The sequence below is a fragment of the Lampris incognitus genome, chromosome 10 (assembly GCF_029633865.1).
Source record: "Lampris incognitus isolate fLamInc1 chromosome 10, fLamInc1.hap2, whole genome shotgun sequence".
In the NCBI taxonomy this organism is placed as follows: domain Eukaryota; kingdom Metazoa; phylum Chordata; class Actinopteri; order Lampriformes; family Lampridae; genus Lampris; species Lampris incognitus.
The window spans coordinates 33,605,850-33,624,269 of record NC_079220.1 but is presented as its reverse complement, the minus strand read 5'-3'; the positions used below and the strand labels follow the sequence as shown (position 1 = coordinate 33,624,269).

General features: G+C 41.7%; 2 protein-coding genes across 5 annotated transcripts in view; one reads left to right on the top strand and one right to left on the bottom strand.

Annotated features, from left to right (window-relative positions):
* The window catches only part of strada (STE20 related adaptor alpha), an 18,849-nt gene extending 17,629 nt beyond the window's left edge, over positions 1-1,220 (bottom strand). The window contains exons 1-2 of one of the 3 annotated variants that reach the window (XM_056287481.1): positions 857-958; positions 216-275 (exon numbers count right to left, since the gene is read on the bottom strand). In XM_056287481.1, the coding sequence (XP_056143456.1) occupies positions 216-227 (12 nt within the window). In that variant the 5' untranslated portion in view covers positions 228-275; positions 857-958. Of the gene's footprint in view, positions 1-215; positions 276-856; positions 959-1,152 lie in introns of those variants that run through there. The other 2 variants (XM_056287482.1, XM_056287483.1) reach the window with 2 other exon arrangements.
* Positions 1,022-18,420, top strand: ddx42 (DEAD (Asp-Glu-Ala-Asp) box helicase 42). 2 transcript variants are annotated; one of them, XM_056287479.1, is made up of 18 exons: positions 1,022-1,100; positions 1,594-1,818; positions 1,958-2,108; positions 2,572-2,633; positions 3,084-3,120; positions 5,709-5,861; positions 5,982-6,086; positions 6,456-6,575; positions 10,171-10,347; positions 10,502-10,630; positions 10,753-10,852; positions 10,966-11,013; positions 11,427-11,524; positions 14,062-14,338; positions 14,425-14,651; positions 14,752-14,862; positions 16,629-16,736; positions 16,833-18,420. In XM_056287479.1, exons 2-18 carry the CDS (start codon positions 1,601-1,603, stop codon positions 17,469-17,471), a joined length of 2,760 nt encoding a protein of 919 aa, XP_056143454.1. In that variant the 5' UTR covers positions 1,022-1,100; positions 1,594-1,600; the 3' UTR covers positions 17,472-18,420. The 2 variants fall into 2 exon arrangements, with proteins under 2 accessions (XP_056143454.1, XP_056143455.1); XM_056287480.1 differs by lacking the exons at positions 1,022-1,100; positions 1,594-1,818; positions 3,084-3,120 and having other exon boundaries at positions 2,042-2,108.

Genomic DNA, 18,420 nt, shown 5'->3' with positions numbered 1-18,420 from the left:
ATGACAAATCCTCTGTCTGGCTGCTTACAATGTGAGCTTGGAAAAAGATGGCATATGGTCAGTGATGGAAAATAGTTAATTTAATTAAACTTAAATGGTCCCTCTTGGTTATTGGCTCACGTCAGACACTGCAGCATCATATGAAAGGATACAGCAACTCATTCATATCCATTAGACAAAATTGTGCTCATGTGCAGTTGTTAAACTTTACTTACAAGAAAAGACATGGATCCCGTCGAATGTGAAATAATTTCAGAAACTAATCCAGTTATTATCTGAGGAGAAGAGCACAGCCACCGTTAGAAGGGACCTTTTTTGTATTCCCTTCAAATGGGAAACATTAAAAAGTCACCTCTTATATTACAATGGATATTAAATCACTAAACCTGAGCTGCATAAGAATTCTGATTTTCCACGTGGACATTTGGTGACGTTCTAACCGTTACATTATTCTACATACCTATCCTAGTTCATTGATATTATATTATGCTTCGCTAACTTTTTTCACGGGCAGGCGTTTGGAGTAATCCCATTTCTATCTACTATGATGGCATTACTAAAACATCAAGATGGCATATGATGTGCCCCACTCCTCGATGTCATGTGCTACTGCATTGTTGGACATCGGCAAGCTAGTAGTATACATGTATGGAGAGTAGGGATAAACCTGTTTCACCATTGTAACAACACATAAAAAAACAATTGGGCGCCTTCTTCGTGAGCCAAGCTTTTCATTAACAGTTTTTGATAATGGATCTTCGTGTTCGTTTTGTACGCTAACGTTAACGTCAGCTAACCATCCTCAGTCGAGTTAGTAATCACAGCAGAGCACCTTGCATACGACTCGGTAACCTACCTGTGTGGTATTTCAAGCGACGATGTCCGGTGAGAATTAAAAAAAATAGCCTAGTTATTGTCTTTGCAAGCTAAGCATCCTTTCCAGCGGAGTGTTTTTGACAGGGCTCTGAGACGATTGGTCGAGAAGCAACGCGTCGCTCAAAAATGACGACACGTTAAACGAATATCTCTGCGGCTTGATGACGAAACGTCACTTGGGTCTGTTGGCGAAATAAGGATCTTCCTTGAGAATTAGAAAGCAGGTAAATACTAAATGCAAACACTCGAATCACTAGGTGAAGGCATGCTACTTACAAAAGAATGGTTCAAATATCCCGGCTGTCGAAGGTAGCTGTAATAGAGTCACAGCTACGGCACGTCGTCAAGCTTCGTTCCTCGCACACCCACATCGTCCGCGTCGCACGTCGCCTTGTTTCGCGGCCTTTGACTCAACAGACACTTGAAAACAAGAAGTCCTGTCGAATCGGTGTTATTGATTACCCCTAATGCAAGTCGGACATGGCATGCCTCCCTTAAAGTGCTGTGCGACGCAAGTAAAATTGGACTAGCTACATGCTAACAAAGACACGCGTCTTTCTCATTTACTATTCTAGCTAACATCGAACTATTGCTTGCTCTTTGGTAGCACTGAACCAAGAGATCACATAGTTCAGGTGTTTGGATCAGTTACATATTCCAATTCCTAAAGCAAACCGAAGCCAACACTTTTCATACATCCCCCTTTTTACTTAACAGCGCAGTTATGAACTGGAATAAAGGTGGTCCAAGTGGAAAGCGAGGCTTTGGTTTTGGAGGATTTGCTCTTGGAGGGGGAGGTAAAAAAGAAGAGCCCCGTCTAACACAGAAGTCTCACACCTCATTTGGGGCCTCAGCCTCCGCAGGGGGTTACGGAAAGAACCAACAACTCCCTTCATTCTACAAAATAGGGACAAAAAGAGCCAATTTTGATGAAGAGAATGCGTGAGTATGCCCCCCCCCCCATACACACACTTACAAACTAATTAAACCCCTTAGCTAGTTAGATTTTATTCTGGAATCCTTTATCAATGTACCACTCTCTTAAACCATTGCCAATGTCTTTCTAATTTTTAAAATCAAGGTATTTTGAAGATGATGAAGAGGAGTCCGGCAGCAGTGTGGATCTCCCATACATCCCAGCTGAGAACTCGCCTACAAGGCAACAGTTACAGTCTGGTGGAGGCTCAGACAGTGAAGATGACCCGTTGGATGCCTTCATGGCAGAGGTGGAGGTGAGAAGAGAATTGAAATTCAGATAAGCTAATGTGCTTTCAAAAAAGGCAAAAGCTCCAGTATACTGTTTGGCTTGACTGCCAATTGTAATATTTGTAGGAGTCTTTTTTGTACATTTTTTTATTTCTAGTGTTTATATCTAAATAAGAAAATATTGTTCGATGCTTTTTGTTGACATTTCCCTTTAGTAGAATCGTAGACTTGTTCAAACACTGGCCTAAAAAGAGGCTTTACAGCTAATGAGGCAACCATTAACTAACTTACAATTACAGCTTTACCTGGCTGTTATACCCCTATCCCATTATTGCTACTATGTCCCCATGCAAGAGTTTCTTGAAATTAATTATTATTCAAAGCATGTTGTGCGCTATTTAAAAGCATATTGTGCACTTTTTCACCTTTTCAACAGCACATCCACTTTCCTAGCTATTTTCCTAAGCAAATGTTTCTTTTCTGTTCCAGAGCCAAGCAGCCAAGGACATGAGGAAACTAGAGGAGAAGGAAAAGGAGAAAAAGTCAGCCAAGTAAGCTTTTCATTTGTTTGAATTTTGTTTGCATGTATTTTGCTTAATACTGTGTTAGCACATAGTGTAATTTATGGACCTTATACAGGAGCTCCAATTTTAACTTAACCATGCATTTTGATAACTATCCAACCAAGAAAAAAAGCATCAAACATGATTTATCTCATTTGGTAAGCAAAGGTATTAGCCCACAAATTTGCCAGTTTATTAGCGTTGCTAGATAGATAACGACTAGAGGAAACCCAATGCTTTAAAGCAGAGCTTACTATTATAACAACTGAGCTCTATACGATATTTGGTTCTTTAGTATCTCTTCAACTGATTCACTGGCATTAGTTCAGTGGAGGACTTCATCAGCTAAATGACTTTAGTCATAGTGGGATGAGGGCTACCTTGGGTATATGAACGAGTCGCAGGGAAGTTTTTTTTTTTTCTCCATTGTCTTTTCAGGGGTATTCGTGATGACATTGAAGAAGAAGATGAACAAGTGAGTGAACCGTCCAAAGTTCTTAATCCACTACATTTCTGATCAGAGAGGTCTCCGGACCAACCATTCCCTCCCTACCCACTCAAACCTTACTTTGCCCTCCCTTCTCCACCTCTTCCTTAATAATACCAGCTGCATATTTATAAGCATCATCACAATAGTTATAATTGTCTTGCAATTATTTTTCAATTTGTTAAACAAATGGTTAAAAACAAAGCATGATCAGTCGATATGTAATTCAAGTAAAAAAAATATTTGATTTGTGCTTGTGGAAAGAAATGTTTGACCTTCCTTACAGAGCTTTATTTCACTAGGTATTCGTGAGTCTTCATTAGGGATGGGTATCGTTAAGGTTTTAATGGCGCAACTTCTCCTACCAATACTGCTTATCGATCCAGTACTTTAACGGTACTCTTATCAGTTCTTTTTGTTATTTTTTTAAGAGAAAAAAACCCAAAACAAATTAAGAACAGAATTAACATTGCTTTATTTTCTCATGTCTGGACAGAGTGTTACTTTTTCTTTTTTTTACTTTGTTTATTAAGTTTTACATGAAAATACAAGTGTGCCACCAGTGCATTACACATTTTTTTATCCAAAACAGGTATAAATATATATGTATATGTACATATACAATAAACCTCCCTATTATCAAAATACTGTAAAAAGTGACAATCAAAAGACAGAGTGTTACTTTTAATCATCAACCCATGTTTCTACAATTTAGTTAACTCTGTGTGGGCTCTACACTGCTAGCACATATAACATATCAGAGGTGGATGGGGCAACAAGAGAGGAACTACGAGCTAGGTGGTCGAAAACTGCATTTTCCCAGCTGTATTTGATGTACTTTCTCCAGATGTTTCAAAAGACAGCTTGTGTTTTCACCCTTACATGCAAAAGACTTGTTGCACTTGTTGCAATGAGCATTGTCAGCATTGACTCTAGTGAAGTATAACCAGACTTTTGACCGTTCAGTTCTCTTTCTGCCATTGTCCCTAAGAGCAGACCTGCCAACATGTACGCATTTCTCGTACTTGGCACGCATTTTGACCCTTAAGTACACTTGTGCGATTCACTGCTCTCCAGGTACGCATTTTGTTGCATCTCGCATTTCGCCGGTTTCAGTTTCTATGCATTCTATGAAGTTGATTCTGCCGCTGAGCCACAGCAATCTATGTAAGTGGAGTGAAAAGCTTTCGGCCAATCAGAGGGCAGTATTTGAACCCACTCGCCCACCTGCTGCAAACAGCATTGAAAAGATAATAAGTTGCCGTTCATCTATACGATGTCGTGTGTGTGTTGCAAATAGTAGGCTAACCGTCACGTTTCCCCGAATCCATTAGCCCACAGACAAAAACTGTAGGCTTGCGTGCCATGGCTGAACCGCATCAAAAGAAGGTTCGGAAACAACAAAGATTTCTGGACAGCTATCGGGAGAGATGGCCTTGCCTCCACATGTCCAGGGTACCTTATCACACGTTCTGCACCGTGTGCAGAACAAAGAATGTCCTCAGTTTACTTTTAGAAGTTTCCATGGGCTATGCCTCCTGTACAACACTTGTACAGCTGTTCTGACAATAAATCTCGATTGGTGAAAGTATATTATGTGTATTTTATGTATTATGATGTTGGATATCTCAGTGGTGGTGGGTGAGCAACGGTGGAGCGTACATTGGTGGTGGGCTATCAGGTGCGCACATGCGGGGATGGGGGAGCGTACATTGGTGGTGGGCTGTCAGGTGCGCGCGCGCAGGGCGGGGGGTGGTTGGTGTTGTGGGGGTACTCATAATATTTCTTCAAGGTTGGCAGTTCTCTGTGTGCGTGTGCGCGTCTGAGAGAGAGAGAGGCAGAGAGCTGGCCCTGCCCCTCAGCTCACACATAAAAAAAGCGCCGAGAGAGAGAGATCTCTCTTCTGTATTGGGAATAGGAAAAACGCATCATAGTCAAGTCAATTTTATTTGTATAGCCCAATATCACAAACTGCAAATTTGCCTCAAGGGGCTTTACAGCAACACAACATCCTGGCCTTAGAACCTCACATCGGATAAGGAACAACTGCCTAAAAAAAATGTTGAACATGGAGAAAAAGAAATAGGAAGAAACCTCGGAGAACAACAGAGGAAGGATCTCTCTCCCAAGATGGGCAACGTGCAATGGATGTTATGTTTACACAATTTACAGAATACAATATTGAAAGAGGATAACAGAATTATAATGGAATTATAAAATGTATGAAGATTATGATGTGCAGGATGCTAAGCATTGTCCAGAGGCCACTGGGACAGCCCATCATAGATGAATGTCAAATTAGAAACTTGAGTTGGTGAGATAAAAGGTGCAAGATAATGTTTATGTAGCCTAAATAAATAGGGAATTTAGTTTCTTAATTTTTCCAATACTGATAGCAGAACCGTTAACGTCGGAGCTTATCAATACTACGGTCTTCAATAATTTAGCACCGGTGCCCGTTTAATACCGGGTTTTGGTACCCATCCCTAGTCTCCATCTCTTGATACCTGAGTCCTGTGTTAAACAGGCAAACTGGTTCAGTGGTTCACATACATATAATGCTGTGCTTTCTCCAGGAAGCCTACTTCCGCTACATGGCCGAGAATCCCACGGCTGGACTGACCCAGGAGGAAGAAGAGGAGAACATAGACTATGACAGTGATGGGAACCCGATTGCCCCCACCACCAAGAAAATCATTATGCCCCTACCACCGATTGATCACTCAGAGGTAAGGCTTAGTCATTCATAGAGACAGGTTAAAAGCTCTCTTTCAACCATAGATATTACTTTATTAAGGGAAAATTTGTCTAATGCATCTATTGTTGCCATTGTTGTTCTGTCTGTATAGATCGATTATCCACCGTTTGAGAAGAACTTCTACAATGAGCATGAAGAGCTCAATAACCTGACAGGAACTCAAGTCTTGGAGCTGAGACAAAAACTGAACTTGCGGGTAAGTCCTGAGGACATTCACTCACCACACACTCTGCACACACTCACTTACACTTGGAGCTATCTAGATCTATTTACTTGGAATCTTGGACAGTATTTCAGTTTTCTATAACGTATTGGTTTGGTAGCAGTGGTGGTTGATTTTTATTTTGGTTCAAAGATTTTGTTCTGATGCACATGGCTCTAAAATATTTTTGGCACATAAAAAAACACAGCTGGAGAAAATTGGCAGGATAAGTAACTTTTCTTTTTTTCTTGTCAGTGTGGATGTGTAAATGTTTATTGGAGGCAGATGCTTACATAATATGACTTTTCACATCAAAAACCCTAATGCCTTTATTTTTATCCCTTTTTTTTTTTTACTTTTCAGGTATCTGGTGCTGCGCCCCCAAAACCTTGTACCAGCTTTGCCCACTTTGGGTTTGATGAGCAACTAATGCATCAGATACGCAAGTCTGAGTACACTCAGCCCACACCAATTCAATGCCAGGTATTGTACAAGCAACCTTACTTTTTGCAGCATTAGCTAATGATAAAATACTAATGTAGGGCTTGAGCACAGAAAATAATGAGGAGCCCATTAGGTTAATTAATTAACTTTGCTGCCTTCAATTTTTCGGAGAGTGCTTCCATTTTACGCGCTGTTTGACCAGTCATTTCTGCACGTTGCTTACCTTGTAAGTTGGGTCAATATCAATGCCATTTTTCTTATGTAAGGCAATTGAGGAGGCAAAGCTTAGTCTACATTTTACTACTCCTGTCTGGAGCATTTTGGGATGTGGAAGCAGCAGGGGTCCTGCTTTCCGTTGCACGTCACAGCATTTTGACTTGCATATTGAGATGACCTCCTGCATTTTGAAGTAAAATAACGAAAATACGTTTCTCCATTTAAATGATAAATTTTGATTATAATACAACAATAATCTGAAATTGGTCGTCTCCACGCTAATATTTTGTTCCCCGTTTCCTCCACGCCAAAGTAAAGAGCCTTGTTTTTCAAGATAACCTTGTTTTACTTCCATCTGATTTACACAGTCTGTTTTAAATTTCGCTCGCATGAAACTCCGACTCAACTCCCACCGTTTGAAGTCGATGAAGTCGACTCCTCGACTCCATCTAGGACAGCACCAGTGTAACACAGGAATATATTAGGGAATAAATGATCCTAAATGCAGCTTTTTTGAATTGCTACAAACACAGTGTTATGATGCCAATTAAATTCATAGTTTAAACTAAGCTGTATAGTTGAATGCAAATTCATGGCCTGGGGATGGCCTTGTTCGTGAGTAGGGTTGGGCATCGAGAACCAGTTCCAAATTCCGATTCCAAAGGAATCGTTAACAAATTAAAATTTCGATTCTGCCTATCGGTTCCTAAATAAATTTCACTCGCGCTAAAGTTTATTTCAGTTTCCGTGGTGGCGGCATGCAACTTCCGTAGTTTCCACCTTAGCGAGAGCAAGTTAAATGTGCACCATCATGGACCAGAGCAAGTGGCGGTCGAAAGTGTGGCTTCATTTTGCCTTGAAAAATTAAGGGTTGGCACAACGCCTGTGGCAAAATTATTTCGTGCAAGGGAGGATGCGCAACAAATATGGCCAAACGCCTTCGCCTACATGGTGTACAAATTAACCAGTGTACCGTGTTTGACACGTTGCACCGGTCTCCATCTCCAGCCTCGACGTCCTCTTCAGCCAACCCTGAGCAAGCAACACTTCGTTGCAATTGGGTAAGTGAAAATTAATAACGTTTGTCTTATTCGCAACAGCGAGACAGCAAACAACTTACACATGAGCGAATTGCTATAAACTGTATGCAAATACTGAAATGTATTTTTTCTGTGCTGAATGCTCACGTATACAGCCTGAGAAGGCAGATATGCTCATTTTTCTAAACAAGAACAGTTTCTAATTTAAGGAGTTTAATACCTGGTAGTCCGGACCAGGTTGAGACTGTGTCTCTATTTCTTCATCTTCATGTATGAAGACAGTTGTTGTAAATATAGATATAGGAATGAGACATTCACATGAATGATCCGTTCTTAAAACAGAATGGCTTGTATGAAGTTTTTTTAAATAAATTTTTCTTCTGCGAAATAAGCGTGTGACCTGTTTTGACCCCGCCTCTCAAAGAACCGGAATCGAGAATTGTTAAGAACCGGAATCGAAAAGCAGAATCGGAATCAGAGTCATTAAAATCCAAACGATGCCTAACCCTGTCCTCAGCAGGAGCAAACTCTTTTCATCAGCCGGCAGCCATATGAGTGTATTTTACGGTTCTTGCTTCTTGCACCATATGAATTGGGTCCAAGAATGGATCAGTTTGCAGGACCATGTATAGGTCATGTACATAATCGTCCTTCCAGAAATCAAGGTCGTCCCCCCTTCATTTGAAGATGTTTGCATTTTTTTTTTTTTTTTTTTTTTTTTTTTTGGATATTTTTCTCCCTTTTTCTCCCCAATTGTACTTGGCCAGTTTCCCCACTCTTCCAAGCTGTCCCGGTCGCTGCTGCACCCCCTCTGCCGATCCGGTGAGGGCTGCAGACTACAACGTCTCCTCTGATACATGTGGAGTCGCCAGCTGCTTCTTGTTGCCTGGCAGTGAGGAGTTTCGCCAGGAGGATGTAGTGCGTGGGAGGATCATGCTATTCCCCCCAGTCCCCCCCCCCCCGAATTGGCACCCCAGCCAACCAGAAGAGGTGCTAGTGCAGCGACCAGGACACATACCCACATCTGAAATCCCACCCGCAGACACAGCCAATTGTGTCTGTAAGGATCCCCGACCAAGCCGGAGGTAACACAGGGATTCGATCTAGCGATCCCCATGCCAGTAGGAAACGGAATAGACCGCCACACTACCCAGATGCCCCTGTTTGCGACATTTCAATGTCAACATATTTCTGGTGTTTGTTTTGCTTGCTATGTAATATATAAAATGAAACAATTGTCTTACATCCCCAAAACTTTGTCATTTTGATAAGTTGCAACCTGACGCTCACAGCTGTCAACAATCACTTGTTTGTTGCAGCTCTGCTTAGCAACTGACTGGACAAACTTTGGTGTCATATTTTTTTGTGCTGCTATAACCACAGAGCCCTGTGTATTTAAAAAAAGAACGACCAGCTGGTCATTTTTACCATTATGGATCATCCTTGTTTAATAACTTTGTGGGGGGGAAAGATACAGATCTGCCTCTCCCTGGATGCTCCTAAAATTGCATATTTGCATTAAAATGAGTTTTAGATCAATTGCACACAAAAAAAAGTTATAAGACCTACCTAAAACGACCATGAGCAGACAAAATGACCGTTCGTAATTTGTGTGTGATCGTGCGCGTCATGTCACTATTTGTGACGTGTGTTGGTCGCATCATTTCCTTCGTGAAGTTCATTGCTGTGTCCTAGAAACACACTGGCATTCTCCAGTGCAGAGTAATAATCTAAACTTGATTTTTGATTATTGCCAACATGTCTGGTTACAGACGCCGTTTCAGACGCACCATGACTACCACCAAGGCGTTGCAGTATTTACAGGCGTTGGACAGCGGCCATTTTAAATTGTTTGAAAAAGAAGTATTAAAGTTGTTAAAATGTTAATTTTGGTGTCAGTCGTTTCCTAACAGACATACTAACATATAGAATGCATTAATGTTTCAATTGGGGCATTTATCTTGACAGAATATAGCGTTTAAAAACCGGCGGTCATTTTGATAGCCCATGGTCATTTTAGGTAGGGGTGAAATCCCAGTCATTCCAGTGTTAAATTTGTACTTGCACAGATGCTCATGTTTGAGTCTTCTCAGTCATCTGTCTTAGTTTGCAGGTATAAATGCTCACACTGTAGAGTCCTGTAATGTTTATGTCAGTAACAATAGTAATGTTGGTAATAGTAATGTTAGTAATTGAAAATATAATATTGATCATAATTATATTCATATAGTTCTTTTCTACAACAAAACTTTAAAAGGTACATCACAAATATAGCAAAAGTCATGGAGATGAAATTACACAATGTAGGAATAGGAATTATGAATGAATGCTAACATGAATAGCACCTATTCCTATGTTCTGCTGTGCCTGGGATGTAGGGAGTACCCATAGCATTGTCTGGGCGAGACATGATCGGCATTGCCAAAACTGGCAGTGGGAAAACCGCAGCTTTCATCTGGCCCATGCTGGTTCATATCATGGACCAGAAGGAACTGGAAGCTGGAGAGGGGCCCATCGCAGTCATAGTGTGTCCTACCAGGGAGCTCTGTCAGCAGGTAAAAACTAGGAAGAGATGGCTTTCAGACTTGTTGATGACACGAAATAATTGCTGTAACACCTCAACCATGAAATATTGTGCAAATTAGGATTAAGGATGAAGTTTATTTTTTTAAAGAAAATTTAACAAGCATCCCTGTAAATGTTGCACAGATCCATGCAGAGTGTAAACGTTTCGGGAAAGCGTATTCTTTGCGCTCTGTGGCAGTGTATGGAGGAGGCAGCATGTGGGAGCAGGCCAAGGCCCTTCAGGAGGGAGCAGAGATTGTTGTGTGCACCCCGGTAAGAAGGGAAGGCTCCAGTTTTCTGCAGATGTAACACTCTATGTATTTTCTAATCTCAGAAAAAGAATATTCATGCTCCACAACTACAAATGCCACATTACTGTGTTTGTCTGTGCACAGGGTCGGCTTATTGACCATGTGAAAAAGAAGGCCACGTCCCTGCAGAGGGTGACATACCTTGTGTTTGATGAGGCAGATCGCATGTTTGATATGGGCTTTGGTGAGTTGCCATTTTATGCATACCTAAAACTATATGGACTAAACATTTTGTTGTTTCACTGTGACTTAACAATCTGTGCAGGTATTTTTTATTTTTCTGTTTTCCTTTTTCAGAATATCAAGTCAGATCTATTGCCAGCCATGTCCGCCCAGACAGACAGAGTAAGTGGATACCAAGTGGTCTTAGGAGTCTAAATTAGCGCAGGACAGTAGTTCAATATTATCATTTACTGTCTTTCAGTGGCATTGTATCATGATGAAATCTGTATATTGTCATATGGTGCTACACTTTTTTTTTGTTTTTTTGTAAATACTAACAGCAAGTAGATATAACCTATACATTTCTCACAAAATGAGATCTGAAATATTTGGGTGAGTATTATTTGAAAATTAATTTTGGTTTGACATTATACTTTACATTAACAAACAGTTCTTTGTTGGGTTCTTAAAACATGGTGTTTTTGCCTCTGTACGCAGATATTCTGGTATATATCGATATTGTGTGTGTTTGATGCATTTGCCTTAGTTGTTCAGCTGCCAGGCGTTTTCTCATTTAATCACAACTGCCCTCTCAGCCCTTCTGTTCAGCGCCACTTTCCGGAAGAAGATAGAAAGACTAGCCAGAGACATCTTAGTAGATCCCATTCGTGTGGTGCAGGGAGACATTGGAGAGGTATGGACTAACTTTTTATTAAGATCATTATCTGTCGGGGTGGGGGGGTGGGGTTATATTTTCATCCCATTTTAGCATGTCCAAATCCCTGTTCAAAGGCACCAACATTGCGTGATGCATGCCACAGCTGAGGAGGTCATGGACTTCTTTGTGTGTTCTCTGTGGCCAAATCCCAATTTCCCCCCTTGGCCCTACCCCTCCATTTTGCATGTGGCTGCATATGGTAAGGTGTCCCATTTCCTTTGTGGATCAAGGGGTAGTGGTCATCTAGCCCCCCAAACGGCCCTCCAAAGAGAGCGTTTTCAGATGCAGACGCCAAACGGCGAGGTAGAAGAACATTCTCAGAATGCTTTGCGAACTGAGGCAGTGTAACATAGAACATGGCTACCAGTGCCCCCCCCCCTTTTCTCCCCAATTGTATATGACCAAATACCCCACTATTCCGAGCTGTCCCTGTTGCTGCTCCACCCCCTCTGCCGATCCGGGGGGGCTGCAGACTACTACGTGCCTCCTCCAATACATGTGGAGCTGCCAGCCGCTTCTTTTCACCTGACAGTGAGGAGTTTCACCAGGGGGATGTAGCGTGTGGAGGATCCTGCTGTTCCACCCAGCCCCCCCCCCCCCAAACAGGCACCCCGATTGATCAGAGGAGGCACTAGTGCAGCAACCAGGACACATACCCACATCCGGCTTTCCACCCGCAGACACGGCCAATTGTGTCTGTAGGAACATCCGACCAAGCCGAAGGTAACACGGGGATTCGAACCGGCCATCACCGTGTTGGTAGAAAACAGAATAGACGGCTACGCTACCCGAACACCTCATAAATATATATATCTTTTCAAATATTCATGCAAAAATTTTAAAACCTGATGGAATGTCTTAGTTTAATGTAGATGTAATTGTGTATTCTTGGTGCCAGTCCCAAGCTCAGATAAATGGGGAGGGTTGCGTCAGGAAGGGCATCTGGCTTAAAATCTTTGCCAAATCAAATATGCAGATCATAAATCAGATTTCCATACTGAAATGGATGATCCGCTGTGGCAACCCCAAACAGGAGCAGCCGAAAGTAGTTCTAGTAGTAATGTAGATGTAACTGGATCGTTGTAACAAGCATTAAAGAAAACTCTATTCGTGATGTCAATAGAACTGTTTGACATGACAATTTGTGAGTGACGGTACAGTACCATGTATAAAGCTTGAAAAACGATCCAGCAGCAAATTTTCTGCACTTGCCTGCTCATCTGATATCAGTGCAGGACAGGATAACACCTTATTAGAAAAGGTGTGCATAAGACTGGCACGACACCATCATAACCATGACATGACACCTGTCATGAAAATTAAGCAATCTTTCTAAATGTTTATGAAATGCCATTCGGTCAATTATGTAATTTTTAATGCAAAGTTTACACTGTTTGAGATGTCTGTTTTTGAGCTGGAGACGCGTGAAATATATCAAATCGAGCTGCTCGGTCCTACTTGGGTTGCTACAACAAATTCTAACAGTATCGATTTGCATTAAAAATGACTTAATTGACTGAATGACAATAACAACAGTCATAAACATTCATAAAGATTCCTTAATGTTGTGTGACTCACACCTTGTAGCTCCATTCTGAAGGGCCCTAACCCTAACCCAGTAGAGGGCACTCCAAAACAAGGAGTAGGGTCAGGTGGGGGGAATTTGGAGCGGGCATGATACATGTGGAGCAAGCGGACCACTCCTTTTCACCTGCCAGCTGCAGGTTTCTTTGGGGGAACATAACCTATGCAGAGAAAGCATTATTTTCCCTGGGACGTGGTACTTCACTCAGATCTCCCCACAGCTCTACAGACACCCCACCACCTCGCTAATTGCGATGGCGGAGCACATTCCCTATTTGGCTCTCAGTTGTGCTCGCTGGGATGCACGGCTGAGCTGGAGGCAAAACCAGGGTCTCAACCGAAAGGGGATGGGATGCTAGTGTATTTGACTACTGCACCATCTGATTGCCCTTTTATTTTATTGTATTCATTTATTTTTCTGTAGAGAAGGTGCTTTTGCAAATTTCTACTTCCTTCTTAGCAGCTCCAATTCTCTGTTCAGTGATGGTCAGCATGTAGTGTTTGTTCACATTGGAAAATGGGACCAATCTTATGTAAATGAATAATAAATCTGCTCACTATTTGTCCTACTGGTTTCTGTTTTTTTATGTTTGACCATGGCACACAGAGAGCTCATTGCACTTGCTTTGTAAATGGAGTTAGATGGTCAGATGTAGGGAGAAGTCCCATGTCTTCCACTTTATTAATCACTCTCTCCCAAACTGTTCAACCCTTCAAATCTTGCAATCAAGTCCAAAGCTCTGCTTTTGAAATACGAAAAAACTCTGGTCAGTGCTTTTTTTTTCACAGCACCTACTTTCGGAATAAAAGTAAGGTGGCAATTACTGCATTTGAAAAGAAAGCAGAGTATCGTGAACACAGCCCTGAGTCATAGACACAGAAAGAGAGATTTTCCTCGTATTTACCTCTCTCTTTCACCCTCTTCTTAGGCCAATGAGGATGTGACACAAATGGTGGAGCTACTCACCAGCGGGACAGACAAATGGACCTGGCTGACACGTCGCCTGGTTGAGTTCACCTCTTCCGGTTCAGTACTCATCTTTGTCACCAAGAAAGCCAACAGCGATGAGCTGGCTGCTAACCTGACCCAGGAGGGCCACAAGCTGGGCCTGCTCCACGGAGACATGGACCAGAGTGAAAGGAACAAGGTCATCGCTGACTTTAAAAAGAAGAGCTTGCCAGTTTTGGTGGCTACGGATGTGGCAGGTAAGTGCAAGCGATGGAGTTACATAAAAGAAACATTCTAGTGAAAAGAAAAGTATTCTAGATTTTTTTTCCATATTCATCCTCAGCCCGGGGTCTGGATATCCCATCAATTCGCACTGTAGTGAATTATGATGTGGCAAGAGACATAGACACACATACACACAGAATTGGCCGAACAGGCCGTGCTGGAGAAAAGGGTGTGGCTTACACTCTCCTGACCAATAAAGACACATCATTTGCTGGTGACCTTGTCCGGAATCTGGAAGGAGCCAATCAAAGTGTTTCCAAAGAGCTGATGGACTTGGCTATGCAGGTTAGTTTATTTATAAATTAGTGGTGCTTGGTAGCATGGTTCCACACATTGCCCTTTCTGAACAATGTCTATAACTTTGCCAAATTTATATTTTACCCAGAATCCCTGGTTCAGGAAATCCCGTTTCAAAGGTGGTAAAGGAAAGAGGCTGAACATTGGAGGTGGTGGCCTGGGGTACAGAGAGAGACCGGGCTTGGGCTCTGAAAGCTCTGTGAGTCATGATTTAAGTCTGTTTTATGTGTTTTTGTCTGTGATGGACTGGCGACCTGTCCAGGGTGTTTCCCCACCTTCCGCCCAATGAGCACTGGGATAGACTCCAGCACCCCGTGACCCTCATCAGGATAAGCGGCTTGGAAAATGAATGAATGAATGATGTGTTTTTGGATGATGGTAATAATGAAGATAATGATCTGAAAAACTGTAAAATAAAAGGGTCAAAATAATTACTACAAAACCATCAGCTATTATAATGATGGAACTTACCTTTGGTAAATGGAAAAAGCTAGGGATGCGCCAATTCCGATACTGGTATCCGATATCGGGCCAAAACCAGGTCAAAATGGAATATCGTTATCTAAGATGTTACCCAAGACTAAAATTCTATACCAAAAGCCAATCATATAACGTTATGAATAAAAGCAAAATTGTATGCCTTTTTGGCATAAGGAGGCCTGTATTTCTTTAATGGTGGAAAAAAACTGATCCTATCAAAATTATTTTGCCCATTGGCCCCAAACTAATGGTCTAAGTCTACAACATTAAGCAAAAGTATCAGTATTGCCCGATGCATAAATTTGTACCGGGAATCAGTACCTGTGGTGAAAAAGTGGTATTGGTGCCTCCCTAGAAATAACACAAGCGTATGTAACACTAGTATTACAAATATACATAATTTACATAGGTTTAAAACCACAGTTATTTGTTAACACTAGGATTTTCAGCGTTTAATAACTTAAAATTAAAAAAAAATACCTGCTGCTCCCTGAATGCTCCCAAAATTGCATATATTTGCATTAAAATGAGTTTTAGATCAATTGCACAAAAAAAAAATTGATGATAAGATCTACCTGAAATTACCCTGAGCGGTCAAAATGACCGCTCGTAATTTGCGTGTGATTGTGCGCATCATGTCACTATTTATGACGTGTGTTGGTCGTATCATTTCCTTCGTGAAGTTCATTGCTGTGTCCCAGAAACACACTAGCGTTCCCCAGTGCTGAGTAATAGTCTAAACTTGATTTTTGATTATTGCCAACATGTCTGGTTACAGACGCCTTTACAGACGCACCATGACTACCACCGAGGCGGTGCAGTATTTACAGGCTTTGGACAGTGACCATTTTAAATTGTTTGAAACATAGTATTAACGTTATTAAAATGTTAATTATGGTGTTGGTTAGTTTCATAACAGACATATTAACACATGTATTAATATCTCAACTGGGTATTTATCTTGACAGAATATAGAGTTTAAAAACCGTGGCAGACAAAATGACTGCCCACGGTCGTTCTAGTAGTTTTTAAGTTCCGCTCGTTGTTTGGGACTGTTTCAGTATTTATTTTCAGTTCTTTACATTTCACGTTTTATAGGCCTTGTTACGTTTGTTAGATTAGCAATATGTGTTTTCCATTTCGTTTTTCAGGTAATATTTTCACTTTTTCAATTTTGCTATTCAAGTTCGACCACGTCTCTCTGAAGTTTAAATTGTTTAGAAATAGTATTATAGCTGTTAAAATATTAATTTTGGTGTCAGTCGTTTCCTAACAGACATACTGACATATGCAATGCATTAATATCTCAATTGGGTATTTATCTTGACAGAATATAGAGTTTAAAAACCGGCCGCCCATGGTTGTTTTAGGTAGGCGTGAAATCCCGGTTGTTCTGGTGTTAAATTTTACTTTTTTTTTTTCTGGTTATGTTTCAAAATCAGATACAGAGCTCTTGCTTTCACTTACATTCTCTTGCCTTTCCAGGAACGCAGCAGTGGGTTGTCATCTTCTTCAAGTTGTTATGAAAGCTACAGCAAACCAGCCACTGGGGCTATGGGAGACCGCATGTCAGCAATGAAACAAGCCTTCCAGGTATCCCTCTCTCTGTTGTACAGTCTCCTTGTATCCAACTTGGTTGTCTCCTTCATGACACCTAACCTCTTCATTTGTATGGTTTCTTTTTTGCAGGCACAGTACAAAAACCACTTTGTGGCTGCATCTGGCGTCTCTCCAAAGCTCACCACCAAGTCCAGTTGCTCATCAGGCTGGACTAGTGCTGGTAGTCTGAGCTCAGTGCCCACAGAGGCTCCTGAGGGCTCAGATCGGTCCCGAGCAGGTATCTCGTCCATGGCCCCTCCACCAGCTCTAAGCTTAGGAACTAAGATGGCTGGCTTTACCAGCGCTGGCTCACTGAGCTCAGTGGCCAACAGTCAAACCACATCACAACACAGTTACGCTCCCGCTGCCCCACCATCACCAAGGGACAGCTCCCGCGACAGGCATGGGGAGGACAGAGGACGCCATGGTGACAGTCACTACCGGCACAGTGACAGAAACGACCGGCACAGTGGGAGTGGAGAGCGTGATCGCTACAGCGAACGTCAAGGCGACAGAGATCGTGATCGGTATGGGGACAGGGATCGCCATGGCAGCAGCCGCCATGGTGACACCCGTAACGGGGAGGGAAGCAGAAGGGACAGAGATGAGTTGAGGAGTGACAAGGAAAGTGGAGACAGGGCTAGTGGGGATGGGAGGGGTGACAGAGGGGATGACAGCTTTGCTGTCCCAGATCCACCGAAGCGTAAAAAGAGCAGGTGGGACAACTGAAAAATAAAATGAAACAAATCAAAATAAAAAAACATTAGCTGAACATCTGAAACCAACTGCTTCTTTATGAGCATGTCTGTTGGGCAGACAGATGACAAGACATATCATAGGAGGCTGACGCAAGCGTTATATTTAGGGATCCTTACGCTCTCTTTGGGTGTATGGATCAAATGATGAAGGAAAGGGAAGGATGCTAGAGATGCTGTCAGACCGGTAAGATAGTCGTGATTGTGAGCTCTCGCGCTCAACCACCGCAGACAGCCACTGTATATATACCATCAAGACTTTTAATGTATCACGTCAGTAGAACTGAGAACTAGTGCTTTATTTGATTCAGTTGCCAGGAAGCGCCCCCAGTTCAGATTTGCTGGTTGGTGTCCTCTTTCACTCAGTCCCACATGCTTTTGCGCTTTAGAACTGATACTGTATTTTCCTACTTGATATTTGCCAAGTGTGTGTGTGTGTGTGTGTGTTTTGTCTACAATGCTCACTCTTTGTTAGAATAATTTTTGTAAGGCTTTCTGTAGCAAAATGCATACATAGTATCCACATGTAAAAAAAAAAAGTATTGTATTTGAGTTTTAGTGAAGTGCCTTTTCTTGGCAAGTTCATTTTGTTTGAAAAGGTACGTTCCAACTGATAGTTTGCAAGTGGATGATAATAACTTTTGATTTGTGTCATCTATTTTCTATGTATTTATGGTCATTCTAAAACTATCTTTTCATCCAACTAAAAGCAGCAGCATAGCTACTATGAATTTGAGTTTCTTTTTGACATCAGTTTTTATGGGAAAGCTTTTGTTCCCTAAACAAATAAATATGTGATTATTCTCATTATTTTTTACTCAACCCAAGTGTTTATTGGTTTGGTGTTTCTCCAAATGAAAGCATAAGTATCTTGTCTACTTGGTGTGAAATGTTGCGCAAATAAACCATCAACACAAAGGAAA

Coding starts and splice junctions, on each gene's coding strand:
- ddx42 (XM_056287479.1), top strand. CDS start 1,601: ATGAACTGGAATAAAGGTGGTCCAAGTGGAAAGCGAGGCTTTGGTTTT. Junction 1,819..1,957: donor AATTTTGATGAAGAGAATGC/GTGAGTATGCCC, acceptor TTTAAAATCAAG/GTATTTTGAAGATGATGAAG. Junction 5,862..5,981: donor CACCGATTGATCACTCAGAG/GTAAGGCTTAGT, acceptor CTGTCTGTATAG/ATCGATTATCCACCGTTTGA.